Source organism: Naegleria fowleri (assembly GCF_008403515.1).
Source record: "Naegleria fowleri strain ATCC 30894 chromosome Unknown tig19, whole genome shotgun sequence".
Classification (NCBI taxonomy): Eukaryota; Heterolobosea; class Eutetramitea; order Acrasida; family Naegleriidae; genus Naegleria; species Naegleria fowleri.
This window is the reverse complement of record NW_025407951.1, coordinates 807,599-825,921: the sequence shown is the minus strand read 5'-3', so window position 1 is coordinate 825,921 and position 18,323 is coordinate 807,599. Positions and strand designations below refer to the sequence as shown.

Sequence of the window (18,323 nt, the reverse complement as noted above, 5' to 3'; positions counted from 1 at the left end):
AGTTCTTGAAACCGGATTTTTGGTCGCTAAGCCTAGCAGCACACATCCCTCAAGTGAGATTTTGTAAAATAAATTTCATTTTGTGAAAACCAAACACATTTGTACAATGAAATGATGCGATGATGATCAGGCGAGATTCAATCTTTGGAAAGTGAGAAAAAGTATGAAGAATGGTCTTGGTCGGTCACATGCTGCACACAACGAAGCCCCACTACTATGGAAGTGATCATTAAAAACAACAACGAAAAGAGATCTTGATGTTATTAAAAAGAGGTGTATAGCATTCGATGACTTGATTCACTCATTGTTGGCGTTCAATTTCAAAAATCTTTTCAATTGCTTTAACAACACGGTTGTGTTCAATTCTTGCCTTAAAAATTCACTCTTTTGCATTCTGAGAGATTCCACTCCAATGTGATCACTTTCACTGCAAGGTATCTTTTTGACAGCCTTGAAAAAGCGTTTCAATGTCGAATTAAGATTATCAATGGCAATGCATAACACGTCGACTTCCTTTTCGTCTAAGAGTTGATCCTCTTCAAATTGAAAAATAAAAGCTTGTAATTCGATCCATAAATTTTCTTCATCTTCGTTGTTGTCTTTATCCTTGGCTTGATAATTGTCAATAACACTGTGAGGTGTTGGAAGATCGCTTGCTGATGAAGAGCTAAAGTTTGATTGGAAAGATTGTGACAATTCCCGTTTGTGAAGTGGCTCCAAAACTTGCTGAAATAATTTTGCATCAGACTCGGATGAAATGCAATGTTGTTCCACTTCTCGAAATTCCTTCTCGTACAGCTCTTGCAGATCATCGTGATGAATGAAAAGATTATTTTCACTCTTTTGATTCTCAACTTGATTTCGTGCGGTTGACGTTGATAAAGACATTTTTGCATCGGTTGAGGTCTTCTGTAGATCTGTATTCTCACTTGTACTACTGGAACCAACAAGGTTGTCAACGACATTTGGAGTTTCTTTTTCTGCTAACGAAAACACATTACGTGGTGGACTTTGTGCTTGTTCTCTAATTTTTTGCAACCTTTCCTCATTCGCTTTTTTCACCTTCTCCAACAATAATTCGAGTCGATGAACAATTTGAGATGCTGAGGGTCTCTTGTCGGGCTCTTGTTCAATACAATCCAAAGTTAATTGTAACCATTCTTCCTTTCCTACAAGTTTGTCCACATTTAAATAGCTGCTGCTATCGTTAAGGTTGGTTGATTTGCTCGATTTGGGATGAAATAGTTCAATTAATTGTTTCTTTTGAGAAGGCAACTTCATATCAATTCTCAATTTCGCTTGGAATAAACAAAATGCAATAATGCAACCAAATGACCACACATCTACTTTTTCTGAATATGTCTCTTCGCTGTAGATTTCAGGAGCAACATAAAGCATTGTACCGCATGTAGTTTTTGCAAGAGAACTTGAGACATTCTTGGCCAGTCCAAAATCTGATATTTTTAAAACAATGTTCTGTGTTTGAGGAGTGTTTGCAGACATGCTGTCCTCGGTTGTGCTGCCTTCCTTACTATTGTCGTATGTGACAAAAATATTACTTGGTTTTAGGTCTCTATGAATGATATTTTTGGAGTGAATATATTCAAGACCTCTTGCAATTTGCAGCAACCATGAAATAACGTCACACTCATCCCAAAATATTCCAATTTTTTGCCACTGATAACTTCTTCGAGCAAAGAAGGCACTAAAATCTCCAGCTTCGCAATACGGCATTAATATGTTCAAGTTCAGTATGAAATCGTTAGAATTTGAAAATTCTTCCATTTTCTTCTCCAAAAAGAAGGAATAAGTTGGCAACACGTTCTCATGCTTCAATTGTTGGACAATAAAAATTTCATTAAAAACCATGTCACTAGCAACGGCTTTGTTTCTACCAACGTCATCTGAGAAATTAATTGTCATTCGTTTCAATGCATAGTACTTGTTTTCTGATGTCACAGATTCATCTTTAACAAGAAAGACTTGTCCTTGACCACCAGTACCCAATAGTCGTTCAATTAAATAATTGGAACCAATTCGTTTTTCATTGATGAAACCAATCTTTGAGAGATTAGAGTCAGATTTTAGTTTGAGATTTGTCTCAATCATCCAAATATCGTTTGCTCTCGCTACTAATTTATCTTTTTCGACGATTCCTCCAAATACGATCGCTGATGTAGGATTTAGTGCCTACAATTAATGGATTATTAAAAATCATTTAAATGCAAGAATAAGGAGCTTCAAATCATGTTTCAAAAATTGTTACAGTACCTGAATAGAAAAGCTAGTTCCTGGCATCAATTTAGTGGTTTCACCATGATTAGTTACATTCGAATATTTTCTCCAAGTGAACTTTTCCAAATCCAAAACAAAGGTATCATGTAAGTAGGTCTTTTTGTGAACTCCGCCAGTAAGCAACAAATATTTTCCCAAAATGGCACATTTGTGATCACTTCTACGTTCTGGATATTCTTCCGAATTTGTCACATCTCTATCTTCTAACAAACATCTCCAACGATAAGAATCAATATCAAAATACCACACATCATTGGTTTGTACCTTCTTATCGAGAACTCCTCCAACAAGTAACATTTTGTCTTTTAACATGCCACACCAATGGTTATATCTGGGAGAAGGCCATGGAAATTTGTGAATTACAGAATCTTGTTTTGAAAGTTCAATTTTCTTCCATTCAAAAATAAAGTTCTTTCGATCCAATATTTTCAAGAGCCACAAATCACTTAGAATTGCACCATCATATCCTCCAAAAAGTATTAATGTAGAATCATTCACAGCAACCATTGAATGATAATATCTTGGGGTTGGAATTTTAATTCCCAAATTAATAGCACAGCCATCTTTTGTTGAAAAATGTGAGTCTATGGAAGCGAAAGGAGAAATCCAAGTGGAAGTGTGAGCTTTTTTGATACATGAATATTCGGTAGCATTTTCAGGAGGCACTTCGACATTGTAACCATTTAATCTTCCTTCATGCCACATCATGGTGTCAATATTTAGAAACCATACATCATTGAGACGTATTTTTTTATCGGCAATTCCTCCCATAATCACTATCAATCGAGAATCAGAGGATTGCTTTTTTGGAATTAAACACATGCAGTGACGTTCTCTCGGTATTGGAAAATTGTAAATGACAGATCTTGAAACATATTGTTGCGATAAGAGAGATGTGAATGAGGTGAATGGAATTTTCATTTTGCTCAAATTCTGCATTTCTTCAAACGTATTAGAAGCAATTTTCTTCAAATATTCCAATAATTTGTTTTGATAATTTTTGTAATGAATATCGAATGTGGATAATGATTCCACTTTAGAATTTTCTGAGATCATCACTACATTTTGTGAGTTTCCACTACTGCTACCACTTGAAATGTCCAGATTATCGTTGGATCTCGAAGAAGATTTCTTTTTCTTTAAATTAGGAAATAATTTTAGTGACGAAGAAAGGTAGCTCTCAGAATTCGACAGATGAGACAAGTCCGCAGCAGAAATATTATTAATTAAATTCGTTAGATATGAATGAAAGAGAGTGAGATAGTGTTTCTTGTTCGTGCTTTGAGAATTATTGATGGACTTGTCATCCGTTTGTGAAAATTCCATAATTTGAATTGGATCTGGAAATTCGTACTTTCTAATTTGAAGTGTTTCTTAATTTCCAAAGTCATGTTTCATTTGTTCAAGAATTTGAATAGTACCTACTCGGAGAGAATATCCATATCGTGTTTACTCCTATAATGTCATGTCAAAATATAATTTTAAAATTGTAAATGGCGATCAATTATTATGAACCAATCCCATCATATGGTAGATCACTTACTTTTAAATCCAACACTAATTCCTCCCATGATAATTAATTCATTATAATTTTCAATGACATCCTCTTGATTTTTCTCGTCCAATACAATTGCACAACAAGCATGTCCAGACAATGGAGGAGGTAAATGAGATTTTGACCAATCGAAATTTTCAAATTTTGATGATGAAACGGACGATCCATTCGATTGAGACTCAATAATAGAAGAAGGTTTGTATTTCTCTCCCTTGTTAAGTTCGGAGAGAGGAATTGGTTTGAAAGTGAGAGTCAAATCTTCGAGAGAGGCCATTTTTTTATCTTGTCAATCGTGTGACAAGTGGCAGCAGAGCTTCTTGGAGATAACACTCCACTCTTGAAATGTCACTTAAGATTGACGCGATTAATGACAATTCAAGGAAAGTAATGGATGTTTGTTGTTTCAGTGTTGATATTGATCTTTCTGTTTTATTGGTGTGTTAGTGCTTCAACACATAATGTGACAAATATTTATCAATTAGAATCAACAATTTATCCAACAACTTGTTCATTGTTAGGAATGACAGCAGGACGAGCAACAGTTCCCTTTGGCTTCAAGTACTTCTTTACAACTTGAAGTGTGACAGAAAGTCTCTCTTCAATCGTTTGTCCTTGAGCATTCTTAACAGTGTCTTGAGTTTGGGTCTTACTTTGAGTAGTAATGACACCATTTTCCTTATCCTCAACAACAGTGGTTTCAGTTGGAGAAGTCACTGAGGCAGTTTGTGATTGTTCTTGAGGAACACCTGGTTGTTGAACTGATGGTTGTTCAGTAGGTTGTTGTGGTTGTCCACTTGGGCCAGATGGTTGTTGTGGTTGTGGTTGATCAACTGGACCAGAAACAGGTTGTTGTGGTTGTTGAACTGGAACTTCAGGTTGTCCACTTGGACCAGATGGTTGTTGACCAGTTGGTTGATCCGCTGGTGGTTGTTGAACTGGTTGTTCTGGTTGAGCTGGTGGTTGTTGATCCACTGGTGGTTGCTCTGGTTGCTGTGGTTGCTCAGGTTGTTGTTGACCAGGTTGCTCTTGTGGTTGTTCAGGTTGTTGTGGTCCTTCTTGTGGTTGTTGAGCTCCATTGTCACCACCGGCTGGTCCTTGATCATCACCACCACCGACTGGTCCATTATTTTCACCTCTTCCTCCCTTCTTTCCATCCTTACCTCCTTTCTTACCACCTTTCTTTCCTCCTTTACCACCCTTCTTGTCACCTTTACCTCCTCTCTTTCCTCCCTTCTTTCCTTGTTTTCCACCTCTCTTTCCACCTCTTTTACCACCAGCATTACCACCACGTCTTCCTCCTCGGTTACCTCCTCTTCTGCCAGCACCTCGATGACCTCCTCTTCTGGAGACTGCTCCTCCTCGTTACCTCTTCTGAATCCACCAGCAGCTGCGCCTCCTCTTCGTGAAACAGCACCTCGTCTGGCACCATTACCACCTCTTCTGAAACCACCACTACCTCTTCCTCTACGAGAAACAGCACCACCACGGAAAAAACCTCCTCCTCTTCTGAATCCACCGCCGCCACGGAAACCACCTCCTCCTCTTCTGAAATCGGCGAGGGTGGCCATGTCGAAAAGATCACCTAGTTCTTCATTGGTCCATTCTGCAGAGACAGAAAGTGTCGCTCCCAAGAAGAGAAGACACAAGGCTCCTACAAGGAAAAACGCTGTTTGCTTCATTTTTTGTTGCATGATGATCCTATTTTTGATTCTGTGTTTTCACATTATAATGGTGCGATGAAAGCTGACAGATGGGAGTAAGATAATCATCATGTTGAAAGTGGTGTGATCTGACAATAATGGCAACGTTGCATACCACTCAATCGCTTTACAACAGAAATCAAGAGGAGAGTTATCTCTCTTGTTACAAGGTCAGTTTATCAAAATCTTCGAATAAATTGCTCAAAAACTTAAATGGCAAACCACAGAGTCAAGAAGATAGTCAAACCAATCAATACTCCACTCAAAAAGAAAATTCCACATCTAAAACAAAAATGTGACAACAATGCATTTTTCCAATTCACTTTTCTATAAGTATCATAGTTCAATACATCGTCATCCTCCTCGTCTGCCTCATTCGTTGTCACAATCGCTTTCTGTGATGAAACAGATCCGTCCTGAGTCGAAGTATTCCAATTTGAGGAATTCAAATTTCTTTGTTGAATCGATTCAAATATTTCTCGATTCGTAAGAGAGCTAGGATCCTTATGAGATGATTGTGGAATAAATGGAGAAACTTCATCCTGAAAAGAATCTTCAGAAGAATATCCATGAAGATCTTCATGATGATCCTTAATCCCAATATCTGTTGGATGTGAGTTTCCTGAATTCAAGATGGGTTCATTATTTTTCTTCGAGTTGCTCCTCCTGATATTCACTTGATTATAATCAACATTCTTTTTGTTTTCGTCGTCTCCTGCATCAGACTCATACTCATTCATAATTCGATTGAGGAGAGTTTGTTCATCATCTTCCTTATTCTTACGAACAGTGGTGGTATTATTTTTTGTATTTCTCATGTTTTCCGAGGGGGATAACGACAGAGAGGTGGTTGTTGGTGAGGCGATATTGACCTGTGTGGTGATGACAGGTGGCAGTGTCGTGACGACATTGGTAAAATTATTATTGGTAGAATTTTCAAAATCAACTACATTGTGTTTTAAATCATCATGACTCGAACCCATTTGTGTTGTAGTTGTTGACTGAAGTCGATTATTGTCACTTGCCTCATCATGATGAAGACTTTCAAAATCATCGTCCGATGAAGATCCATATTGTTCAACGGCTGTGGCGTTGGAAAGGACCACCGAATGGTGATTCGAATTGGATGTCGACGGAGAAGAAGGTGTCCTATTTGATGGTTCTGGAGTACTTTTACGTTTGTTGATGTCCGAAGCTTTTCGACTGACACTTCGAGAAGACATTTTTTTTCGTTCGTGAAAATATCACTCGTGTGAAAATGGTAATGATTTTGTGAACACACAATGAACGATATTTGGAGTACTGCTATCTCATAAACGATTTCTTCAGTCAAAAGACCCATCTCCATTTACATGAATTTCATGTTGGATGACAAGGTTTAAGTCAAAAAAATTCAGGGATGGGTTTATTCGATGATAAACGTTGTTCGATGGTTTTATGTACATTATTTACAAGCCGAACGTAAGATACGTAGTGACTTCCTAGCAGGCACCCCGGAAGTAAAGGTGTTTAAACTGCTCACGATAACAGCAGCAACCCCTGGGATTCGAACGCTGGACCAGTTGGCTGCCACAGTTCCAGGTTTAAGTCAAAAAAAAATGAAATCGCTGTTGAAAGCCTCTCACGCGTGCTTGCATCATCATTCTTTGATGGGAACACTTCGTTCAAGAACTTCTTCGCGAGGAGGTTCCTCTCATTCCTGCATCATTCAATTACTTGATGCATCGTTAACGTCGAGTAATCATCATGTTGGAAGATTCGGGCACTCAACAATGTCATATTTCCGATCCTTTTCAACCATCGTGAATCGGACTCAAAAATCTTCATCATCTACAACGGGAAAGAAAGGAAGTAATTTTAGTGATAACAGTGATGACGATGGAGAAGATATATTTGATAAATTAAAGAAGCTCGGGTTTTTAGGACAAGGCTCTCCCGAAGTGAAAAAACATTTGGAAAATATGATGGATTTCATGCTCAAGCCTGGAAAATCTATGCCAACATCTTCATCTTCGTCGACAATGACACCCGAAAGCTCTGAAGCCAAGAAAGAGGAAAAACCGAAACCTCTCAATACATTCCTGGAGGATGAAGAAAAATTAATAGAGAGTTTTAATAGAGTTGTTTTTGAAGCTTATAAATTACATAGAAACAGTTTTGAATCTCAATTAACACCAGAGGAAATTGTGAATAGTTTGGATAAACATATAGTTGGACAAAGGGATGCAAAGAGAGCGGTTGCGATTGCTCTCCGAAATAGGTTTAGAAGAAAGACTCTTATTGAATGGTACAATGACAAGAGTAGACCAAAAACAACTTTGGATCCCAGTGAAATTATTCCAAAGAACATTTTAATGATTGGCCCAACAGGGTATGTACCAGTGTGCATTTTGAAAAACAAATGTTGCACGATTCTTACTACTGTGATTACTGAATTTGTGACGAATTAATTCTTCATGAACAATTAATTCCTATGCAATAATATTCACTGTAACATGCATTGAATGGTAACCATAGTTGCGGAAAAACAGAAATTGCACGTCGAATTTCTAAGCTTGTTTCAGCTCCTTTTTTAAAAGTAGAAGCCACAAAATATACTGAGCTTGGTTATCACGGTAGAGATGTGGATACAATTGCTCGTGATTTAATTGATGTTTCTATTAACTTGTTGAAAAATAATCTCTCTGAGTTGTTTAAAGGTTATTTAAATGCTCCATTAAAGAATGAGGAGGCAGATCCTGGAGCTGTACTGTTTCATTCCTACTTGCAACAATTAATTGAAAATAGATTGATTCATCTAATGTTCGGTTCTGAAAGCATTGAAAAAATAAGAGAATCTACACTCAGAGACTATTTGAACATGTTGAGAAATGGAGAGTTGGATGATCGTCATGTTGAAATTGAAGTTCCAGTTGCGTCGTCCAAAAGAGGCTCTGGAATGTCTGCCCTGAGCGATCTATTTGATGCTGTTAAGAATAATTTTACACCTCAAAATTCCAAATTTACAATACCAGATATTGCAGAATTAAGCAATCATCAAACACCATTTGATACCATGCTCATCGAGTCACCAACTCCTACTGCTTTCAAAAAAGTAAAACTGACCGTCAAAGAGGCCAAGGTAAAGCTTGCTGAGCTTGAGTTAGAAAAATTGATAAATAACCCAATATTCATTGAGGAAGCGAAAAGAATTGCCGAAAGAGAGGGAATTGTTTTCATTGACGAAATTGACAAAATTTGTGGGTATGTACACATTTTTTCATGATAATTCCTTGATCTAAATGTTTTTGGTCGGTCGACTCTAATTCAATGCTGTATGTTCAAACTCTACGGCGCACTCACATTTAAAAACACTAAGTGATCCCAACCAAAAGAGAGGCTCAGCAGATGCATCTGGTGAAGGTGTTCAAAAGGTATGTTTTCATTTTGTAAATTCATCTCATCTTGGTAATTGTGGTGTATGTGATTGTGATATGCGTGGAATTTGGGATAGGACTTGCTGCCGCTTCTCGAAGGTTGTGAAATTCAAACCAAATACGGAACCTTTAAGACAGACCATGTATTATTTATTGCAAGTGGAGCATTTCACGATAAAAAACCTTCAGATCTCATGTCTGAATTGCAAGGAAGATTACCAGTGAGAGTTACCTTAGGCTCACTCAATACAAAAGAAGAGTTGTATCAAGTGTTGACAATTCCAGAATTTAATTTAATACGCCAACATGTGTCACTATTTGAAACGGAAGGAGTTAGACTGAATATCACCGATGAAGCGATCGAGGAAATTGCTACATTCTCAGCAATATGCAACTCTAGTGTGGATAATCTAGGCACTCGTAGACTCATTGGTATCATTGACAAGTGCCTGGAAGAACTCTCCTTTATTATACCTGACCTTGTGAAATCTGACTCAACTACAATAGAGAGTGAATTCAACAAGGTTGGACTACAGGATTGCTATCAGATTATTCCATCAAATGAAGGAACGAGCCAAAAGCAGCTGTTGGAAATCACGATCAATGCACAATTTGTCAAGAAAAAGATCGAATCGAGTCCATTATTCGCAAAAATGGATGTACGAAAGTTTACCATCTAATTTTTGCGAATTGTAACATCATCGTATTGGACAAAATGAAGAGATGATTTAATAATGAAATTACAATATTTGGTCTGTTTTTTTGTTGTGACAATACAAAGATCCACTTGATTCTGGAAGAATAGATTTTTGCGAACAACTCGCCAGCAACGAACAACGACGGGTCTTAAGAGATGAAGTTGAGCAACCATTTGATTGGGGTTTAATCCTTAAAGACTTTAATGAATATTAAAGCATTTTACAGTTTTGATGTTAACAAGTGACTCTTAAGGTTGGTTTCTTGAACGAGAGGTGATGACTTGCTATTCTGATCATTCCAACCTTGACATTGATATGTTGACAACTTGAGAAACATTAAATTTACAAGTTCAATCTTTAACTGATAAAAAAAATTACAAGTCGAGCCAATAGCAATTTATTGGGCCAATCAAAGCGGAAACAAGCAGAGAAGGTTTATCGTTTGTTTTCAATCAATCCTAATACTCTAGTCTCTATTAAATCATCATTACATAATTTGTTACCATTAGCATCGAATACAATACAATCTCTGGCTTCGATTGTGATCTCCGACAAGTACCGTTTCACAGAATTAATTACATCATTTCCGAATATTCTGGGATGTTGCAATATTTGCTTCAATGCAATAACATCACTTTTTGCTCGATGTTGATCTACAATATCACGATCAAATAAGGTTTTGAATATTGTTCCGAGCTTGTAATTTTCTAATTTTTCTAATAATTTTTGTTTGATAATTCCTAAAGAATCTACAAATATCAACCGATTTTCCTTGAAATTAGATTGCAAGAGTTTTTTCTGCCTCCAATACATGTATGCTTTAAATATTGCATCTTTGTCAAATGGAGAATTGTGAGCAATCATAATTATTGCTTTTTTCGGAAGCTCTGCAACCAATCTAGAAATTGCTTGATCTTCATGCACTCCGTTAAGCACCATTTCATTTGAAATATTAGTCAATTCTACGACTGATTTTTCTATTTTTCTTCTAGGACGAATAAATTGTGGAAATTCAATAGTGCTGTTGTTGCTAAGATTGTCTGCATAAAAGTCAGTAAGACTTCTGACTTTGAAATCTGTAGTTTCACAATCTGCAATTATAACTGAATAGTCTTGAAGTGAGTCAATGACTTTGTAATATCGGAAATGATGATTGCAACCTCCTTTGTTTAAACAGCATACTTTGCATAAACCACATTCTTTGCGTCCTTTTAAATTTTTACATTCTGAACATTGAGTTGGTATCCTTGTTTTTTTTGTGCTCTTTTTCAATTTTGCAATTTCTTCGTTTGAAAGTTCAACATTATCGAGTGCTGATAAGGCTTCTTCAATTGATGGAAGTGAGATTTACTTTTGATGAAGTAACTCCTTGGTTTTCTTTTCTTCTGGATCGTAGTTATGTAAATCTTTCAATACATCCCATTGATGGAGTCGCTGTTGACGATGAACTCGTTGTTTCAGAGCATTCACTAATGTTTGAGTTGCGTTTGTTGACTTGCAAATAATTTTTGCTTTGTCTTCATCTATTTTGTGGATGTTGTGTAAATGGTTTTCTAGAGGGCCAATTGTTGCATAAAATTTTCCACAAAATGGACACTCCAAATCAACTGATGTACGTATTACAACAGATGAGTTTGATCTGAGTGTCACGCTTTTTTCTCTGTGATTCAGTGACTGAATTTTTTGTGTCACTTTTTCTCTGTTAATCGTTTCTTGAGTTGGTAGTTTGTTGTCCGGCATTGGAGGAAGACCATTGTACTTAATATTCAACCTATTGTAATGCTTTGAGCAACTTTTTTAGGTAGGGAAAATAGGCGTTGTGTATCTGTTAAATGTTCAATTACAACAAATCGATGTGACTTAAAAAGGATGCTACACAAATCATAAATGCAAAAATTATTACATTTGTGTTGTATCAAACTGAAAATCAATTCTAAACCGTTGCTACTTATTGCACTTGTTAATATTTTTTTCTGATCTTCAACAGGTCTATCTGAGAGCTTGAAAAATTTTTGTCCAGCTTCAATAGCACGTAATTCATCGCTAATTGTAGTGATATTACTGTCTACGGAATCATAACTTAAATCTGAACCAACATCTGGGACATCATCATCATTGTTGTTTTTGTCGACAGTTTGGTCTTGCGTAGAATTTTGTTGTGATGACCAATTTTCATAATTATCGAATGGAAAACAATTATTGCTTTGGTTCTCATTGTCAGAAATAATTGAGTCATTAGAAGGAAATTCAGACAAACTCCATGAATGAAACCATAGTCGTTTCAGCATTCTATATATCTAAACAATGCCCCTTAAAGTTTGATCTGAAATGATATCCAGTTTTGTCTTAAAATATTGAATACAATCATATAAATCATTCAATTTAGCCTCCAATGAAAACTTTTCATCATGACAGGCGTAATAGAATTTTCGAGTATGCCATAAATAATAATACATAGAATCAACAATAGCATATTCTTCTTGGATGGTGAGTGTTGGAATATTGTAATTTTTTTTGAAATACTCATTCAATTGTTTTTCTGTCATTTTGTTTAAATTAGCAACATCAATATCTTTCATAATAAAGTCAGTTATTCCACTCTTATGAATATTCTTGCTGTCACTAAGAACAAAGTTATTGAAGAAATTTGGTACAGAAGGAAGAATATCGTGGAATTCTTCTTTTAAGTTAGATCTAATTGTTTGTAATGCTTGCAATACATCCTCCTTAATGAGATTCAAACAACTTTCTACATTCATTTCATCTTTGACGATTAAATCTGATCTCCTTAACTTTCTATTAAGATTGTCGTACTTGGAAGTCAGATAAATCAAACCCATCATAGATATTGCATGACTGCTGTCAATTAAGGATTTCTTAATCGCTTGAGAATGTGAATGTAACCTTCACAATGAGTCCATTGTTTGCGCTCATTATTGTTGTTCAAAAAATTCTCTACTGTAGCTGGTTCAAACTCACCATCCGTGACAGAACCAATTATACAAAATTTTTCATGAACAGACCATTTTTGATCTATTTCTCTAACCTTGTCCATAATAAAAGAGAACATATTGGAATTTGGAAGAGCAAAGACAGCACAAACATTTGAAAAGTTGCCATATAAATCAATAATTTGAAATACAATAGCCTTCTTCGCAAAATTATCTGACGAATAATTTTCTTGTAAAAATTGTGTTGGATGTTGAAGATGATCTCGCCCTCGGAATTTACTCAGTATTCTCTTTTACGAGACATTTCATGATAATTTCTGCCATCGGAGATCTACAAATATTTCCCAAACAAACAAAGAGAACCGAATGCTGTCGTTGGTGTTGTTCTGAGTGATTACATGAGATGGTTTCGTTGGGTTTTGACATTTTTTTGGGCCAACACGTTTTCAAAAAAATGCCGTAACTGTTCCTGTGTTATGGGAATTCTGGGGGTGGTCCGTGCTATTCACTGAAATACGGCAGGGCAATAACTCCACCCTACATCATAGATCTCATTAACGAACCTACGACACCGGTTGGAGGGTATCTATCATAAGCCTACAAAGGGCAGGAGTCTTACGACGCTAATGTGAAACCACTACCAATGTAATGCTGTGACAAGAGAGGATCGCAACCATTCAATTTTTTTATGTCGGTTTTAAAGACTTTGCATTATCAACAAGACGTTAATAATACGATATTATTAAGCAAATGAAAGAATTTCAAACCTTCTCGTGTTAAAGACTACTCCATAGTAGTGTTTGCATACAAAAATTTGACAGATCAAAAATTCCATGGTGTTGTATTAATGAAGAAAACCAAACAAGTTTGTTTGATTTTAAAAATACTACTGAAAAACTTGTTTTAATAGCATGTGAGCTAATATTCTAGTAAATTAAAGTATATAAGTCGGTAATTAGTACATAAATCCATCTGATCCAACGATGTGGTATCGAAATTAAACAATTGAATTTCCATGAAATCTTATTGTTTGGGAAAATCAATACAGAAAGATCTTCCTAAAAATGCTTGAAATTTTCAAAAGAGAAGAAAAACAACAATATTCAAGAAAAGGAAAGTAGATCAGAGATTCATCACCAACGATATGCCTAATCCCATCGGGCGCTTCCTGAATATGGTTGGAAGTATCTCCAGGGAGCCCTATTAATTTAAATCAAAAGGTACTAAAGATAAATTTTAAGAATACAGATCATGATGCGAAAGAGACCATTTGATTTTCTACTATACTACAGCAGTGGACAACACATGTATCAATATTTAGCTTTAACGTTTAGATTTCATCGTAACTTAGTCTAAATGAATTTTAATGGAAGAGTTTTAACTGAGAAAATTAGCGACGTGTCCGATGCCTAAAAAATTCTTAGATATTTTCAACGTTATAGTAATGCCATCTAATATTCTTGTAAACGAGAGCAGTTCAATATTTATCAAACATAAAAAAGGATATATCCGAAGGACCTCTTATTAAATATAAACAGTTGAATTCCCATGAAACTGTAATAATGAAGAAATTCAACTCTGAATGCACCCCCAGCACTAAAATGCTCCAAAAGCGGTAATGAAAAATAATGCCACTAATATTCTTGTAAACGAGAGCACTTCAGAACTTCATCACAACTTGAGGATACTATACGAATATGTTTAGTTGAATTCCCATTGACCTCTCTTAATAGGCGAACTAGCTATGCGATATATTCTCCTTTGCCTGAAAAAGGTTGTTATCGCGAGTTCAACGAATAAATAGATTCTTTACGAGTTAGACAACTTGTTTTTAAATCTTTATCCTTTGATATGATTGATAAGATTGAAACGAAACCTCAGCTTAGGATGCTTCAATTAAAAAATCTGTACCACCCATTTCCAAATGTTGTGGGCATTTTATGCCACTTCCACTCGTTCGATAGCATTAGCATTGAAGGATTCAAATATATTGCAAACAGTGAAAACTTGTCTGAGCCTACGTTGTTTCATTTGCAATGAAGGATTTAAATATATTTCCAACAGCAATTATTTGAAAAATTTAACCTAAACAAGTAAGATTCGTCAAATGTGCACGATTCGACTTTCACATTTCCAAGTACTGAAATCCTATATCGCCAATGTTGTTGTCATTTAGAGAGAGTGAGGTTGAGTAGCAACAGTATCGGAAAGAAAGGGGCCAAATATATTGCTAAAAGTGAATATTTGACAAACCTTACTTATTTAAACCTGAAGAGAAATGGTATTGATTGTAAAGGGGTCCAATCTCTTGCAAATAGCGTATATTTGATAAATCCTACAGAATTGGATCTAAGCAGTAACCAGATTTCAGACAAGGCAAGAAGAAAGTATATTGAAAACAGTGAATTTTTCCAGAATTTGATGTATTTGGCAATAGATTATGTAGATGATAGTGATGATTATGAGTGGGATCCGAGCCCGTACTGGAATAGCGATTATGACTATTCATCCGAGGAACAATTACCGCCCTCTCCAATTCCAAGAAGGTCCTCGAAAGATGCGAAAATTCGGAAAAAGAACAAGTCCAAACGGCCTTAATTCAATCATTAAATCATATTAAAGGTTGAAAACAGTTTTGCATTGAAAACAACTCACTCAAAAGAAGAGTTGACAATTCCAGAGGGAAGAACTATTGGCTCATTACATTCATCTCATTGACATCTCATTAAGGGGTCACAATTGATATTTTTACTTTGTCATATAGTACATGGCAAGGGCAGATAGCAACATCATTAGGATTGATATCCACCTGGATTGTTTGTTGACACATCCAACCAAAGTGTCTGCTGCGGCATTCGAAGTGTCATTATACTTGTTCAGATTCAAAGTCTTGACTTCAACAGTCAACAAAGTCACGGCATATGGAGGTAAGTTTGGAACAAGGGCTGCTCTTCCAAACAACGAGACACTTCTCGATCGTGCTACAAGACGTGTATTGGCCTGTAAATAACAAACTCTAGGATCCTTGGAGTCGAACATGGCAGAGCTCAATTTGAATGCAAATCCATACAGATTTGATGAAAGAGGGAAAGTGATTGTGGTTGGATCTACACCTGCATAGTTGGAGATGATATGCCTCCATGAATCCATTGTGGAATTATCGAATACGGTACAACCTAATTGTCCACTTGTTGGAGAATAGACTGGTGCCGATCGATACGTTTTGAAGCAACACATGTAAGCACTCTCAACAGCGAGTTGATATCCATTGAACCCTGCACCAGGAGACTGCACCAGCGAGTAGACACTTTCCTCTGTGGAAAAAACCTGTTTCGTTCGCCACATATTATCCGTTGTGGTCATGGACACTTGCAATGTGATATTCTTGTCTGAGGGTGGCACTACAATGGTGTAATCAATCTTGAAAGGTATGAAGGACGTGACAATGAGATTCGAGTCCAAATATTTCAAAGAGGCCTTGAAATAAATCACACCCCTATAATCCGAAACGGCAACGGACGATTGTGTGGTAATGAGATAGTAGGTCTTTGTACCAACCACTGAGGCTTGGGTGGTCTTGGTCACTGTTAACGTGTATGCTGAATTGGAATTGTTGAAATAGGTGAAAGATATTAAGCTCGTATTGGTACTTTCTAAGACGGCATCAAAGGTCAAAAGCCCGTTTGAAGTGGTACCAATGTTTTGAGGATACAACTTGACATCATAACCAAAGGGATTATAGGTCGCGTTGAAAGAAGAGGATGAATAAATTACAATGGGATTAATTTGGAAATAGATCACTTGCGAAGTGGAGTAAGTGATGGCTTCACAAAAACCATTATTTCCCGTTCCATTCATATTGCTTATAGCCATGGACAAGGGAATGGTGAGTTTGATGACATCTCCTAACAATTGTTTCGTAGTGAGGTTGCTGTTGATCAGCATATCAATGGTAAACACTGGGCTCTCATAAACGATTAAACAAGAAACATTGCTGTTTGGGGTGATCTGGCTTAATGACACCACCTGGTTGTTTCCATACAGGGAACACGATGAAGCATTAAACATTGAGTTTCCAACAAACAAATGATGATTGAACGTTATGATAGGATGCTTTTGTACCGTCATGGTAAATTTAATGCTCGACGAGTCGACAATGGTAGAGTCGATGAGAGGAGTTGGTGCTCCCATCACAGTACCCTCAACGGCTTGCTTGGACCACCCACACATGGAGAGGGAGCAGTCAGATCCAGTCCACAAATCACTACACAGACAAGTGCTTGAGGCTGTATCGCAAGTACCATGATCTGCATCGATGCAATTATTGGGACAGGAGGGTTGTGGTGGTGCTCCTGCGGCAAGAACCAACGCTGAATGGAAACCACTCATCATCACAAGCAAGCAAACCAGCGTTGTAAGAATCGCACCAAAGAATAATGCAAGAGATTTCATGTTGGATGAACAATGAGGAATATTGGAGGAGGCTTAGAAAAAGAAGATGGATCAACGAAGGAAAAAACAAACTGCGTTCACGACAAGCTGTACTTTCAAGAGAGTAAAAACGATTATTCGAGCCGAATATACCGTTGAAAAAGTAACGTCGTGTGGCCTTAATAAGGTGAAGCAACTAAGGTGCGGTTAAGGATTTTTTTTTGTTATGTGCAACGAGCTTTTTGCCATCTTTGGAGTCTGATCTGCGCCGTTATTAAATTTGATGTTGCGATCCTTTAGACCTGTTGGTTCACCAAATCAATGGCTGTAAAACCTCTCAACCCGCAATATTATAATAAAATTACAAAAACCTTGCATCATCAATATTGTTGACTTGTGTCGGACCTTTTTTCAATTTCGAAATGCAGGATTTCGAAAATACTTCAAAAGCATGGAAAATCCGAATTATACCGAAAAAACAACCACAAAAAAAAGTAAACAAACACATATCAATGTTCTAAACAACAACAACAATGAACCATCACTACCCCCTCTGAGCCACAACACTGCCATCATCATGATGAAATTCCCCACAACTACCTAGCCCATTAAAATGACAAAGCGCAAACAACATTCCGATCCTGTGCTGATCTTGGTTGCACAATATAGTTTACCTTCGGAGGAAGATCCCAAGATTGCCAAAGAAGTCATTTTGAATCATCTCAATACTTTTCATTACATATCAAAAGGGTTAAAACTCGATAGGGACATGTGTGAATTTGTGTTTCAACTCGTGTCTAACAAGATGCAAAGTCAAGAACCCTCTGAAATTGAATTCATTCAACACGAATTCCTTCCCAAGATGAACATTACCACCAAATATTTTCTGCAATTATTACTGAAACACTATCCAATGCTTTTTGAGTATTTACCATCCAAGTTCAAATCGGATTACATGTTGGCATTACAAGCGGTGAAACGCAATGCAAGCATGATTCGATTTGTTAGCAAAAAAACTCGCTGTTATTACAAGTTGATGGTAGAAGCATTCTCGACCGATTTCTATGTGGCCCAAAACATGGAACTAGGTTGGGGAGTTGAGAAATTTATGAAACCATTTGCTGCAAAAGAATCTCTTCTCATGAAAAAGAAACTCTTCAGCTGCATTTCTAAAGAGAATGCATTTTCAGATATTTCAATTTCCTCTTTGGATGAGAAGGAAATTTATGATTTTCACTTTTACTACATGAATCAATAAATTTTCGAAATGTTCTTAT

At 36.6% G+C, this 18,323-nt stretch overlaps 8 protein-coding genes across 8 annotated transcripts; 2 read left to right on the top strand and 6 right to left on the bottom strand.

Moving 5' to 3' along the window:
• Window positions 1-297: 297 nt before the first annotated feature.
• On the bottom strand, window positions 298-4,124 carry FDP41_013755 (uncharacterized protein; the record flags this gene model as incomplete). Its single annotated transcript, XM_044704420.1, has 4 exons — window positions 298-2,190; window positions 2,272-3,668; window positions 3,721-3,750; window positions 3,839-4,124. The coding sequence occupies 4 exons, from the start codon at window positions 4,122-4,124 to the stop codon at window positions 298-300; spliced, it is 3,606 nt and encodes a 1,201-aa protein (XP_044565254.1).
• A 218-nt stretch (window positions 4,125-4,342) lies between these two features.
• Window positions 4,343-5,529, bottom strand: FDP41_013754 (uncharacterized protein; the record flags this gene model as incomplete). Its single annotated transcript, XM_044704419.1, has 2 exons — window positions 4,343-5,104; window positions 5,158-5,529. 2 exons carry the CDS (start codon window positions 5,527-5,529, stop codon window positions 4,343-4,345), a joined length of 1,134 nt encoding a protein of 377 aa, XP_044565253.1.
• Window positions 5,530-5,759: 230 nt separating this feature from the next.
• FDP41_013753 (uncharacterized protein) lies at window positions 5,760-6,773 on the bottom strand (the record flags this gene model as incomplete). Its single annotated transcript, XM_044704418.1, has 1 exon — window positions 5,760-6,773. The coding sequence occupies one exon, from the start codon at window positions 6,771-6,773 to the stop codon at window positions 5,760-5,762; it is 1,014 nt and encodes a 337-aa protein (XP_044565252.1).
• Window positions 6,774-7,148: 375 nt separating this feature from the next.
• FDP41_013752 (uncharacterized protein) lies at window positions 7,149-9,646 on the top strand (the record flags this gene model as incomplete). The annotated part of the gene is made up of 4 exons (XM_044704417.1): window positions 7,149-7,921; window positions 8,068-8,793; window positions 8,909-8,963; window positions 9,044-9,646. 4 exons carry the CDS (start codon window positions 7,149-7,151, stop codon window positions 9,644-9,646), a joined length of 2,157 nt encoding a protein of 718 aa, XP_044565251.1.
• Window positions 9,647-10,099: 453 nt separating this feature from the next.
• Window positions 10,100-11,404, bottom strand: FDP41_013751 (uncharacterized protein; the record flags this gene model as incomplete). Its single annotated transcript, XM_044704416.1, has 2 exons — window positions 10,100-10,910; window positions 11,016-11,404. 2 exons carry the CDS (start codon window positions 11,402-11,404, stop codon window positions 10,100-10,102), a joined length of 1,200 nt encoding a protein of 399 aa, XP_044565250.1.
• A 557-nt stretch (window positions 11,405-11,961) lies between these two features.
• On the bottom strand, window positions 11,962-12,507 carry FDP41_013750 (uncharacterized protein; the record flags this gene model as incomplete). The annotated part of the gene is made up of 1 exon (XM_044704415.1): window positions 11,962-12,507. The coding sequence occupies one exon, from the start codon at window positions 12,505-12,507 to the stop codon at window positions 11,962-11,964; it is 546 nt and encodes a 181-aa protein (XP_044565249.1).
• A 2,856-nt stretch (window positions 12,508-15,363) lies between these two features.
• On the bottom strand, window positions 15,364-17,067 carry FDP41_013749 (uncharacterized protein; the record flags this gene model as incomplete). Its single annotated transcript, XM_044704413.1, has 1 exon — window positions 15,364-17,067. The coding sequence occupies one exon, from the start codon at window positions 17,065-17,067 to the stop codon at window positions 15,364-15,366; it is 1,704 nt and encodes a 567-aa protein (XP_044565248.1).
• A 592-nt stretch (window positions 17,068-17,659) lies between these two features.
• Window positions 17,660-18,304, top strand: FDP41_013748 (uncharacterized protein; the record flags this gene model as incomplete). The annotated part of the gene is made up of 1 exon (XM_044704412.1): window positions 17,660-18,304. The coding sequence occupies one exon, from the start codon at window positions 17,660-17,662 to the stop codon at window positions 18,302-18,304; it is 645 nt and encodes a 214-aa protein (XP_044565247.1).
• Window positions 18,305-18,323: the final 19 nt, after the last annotated feature.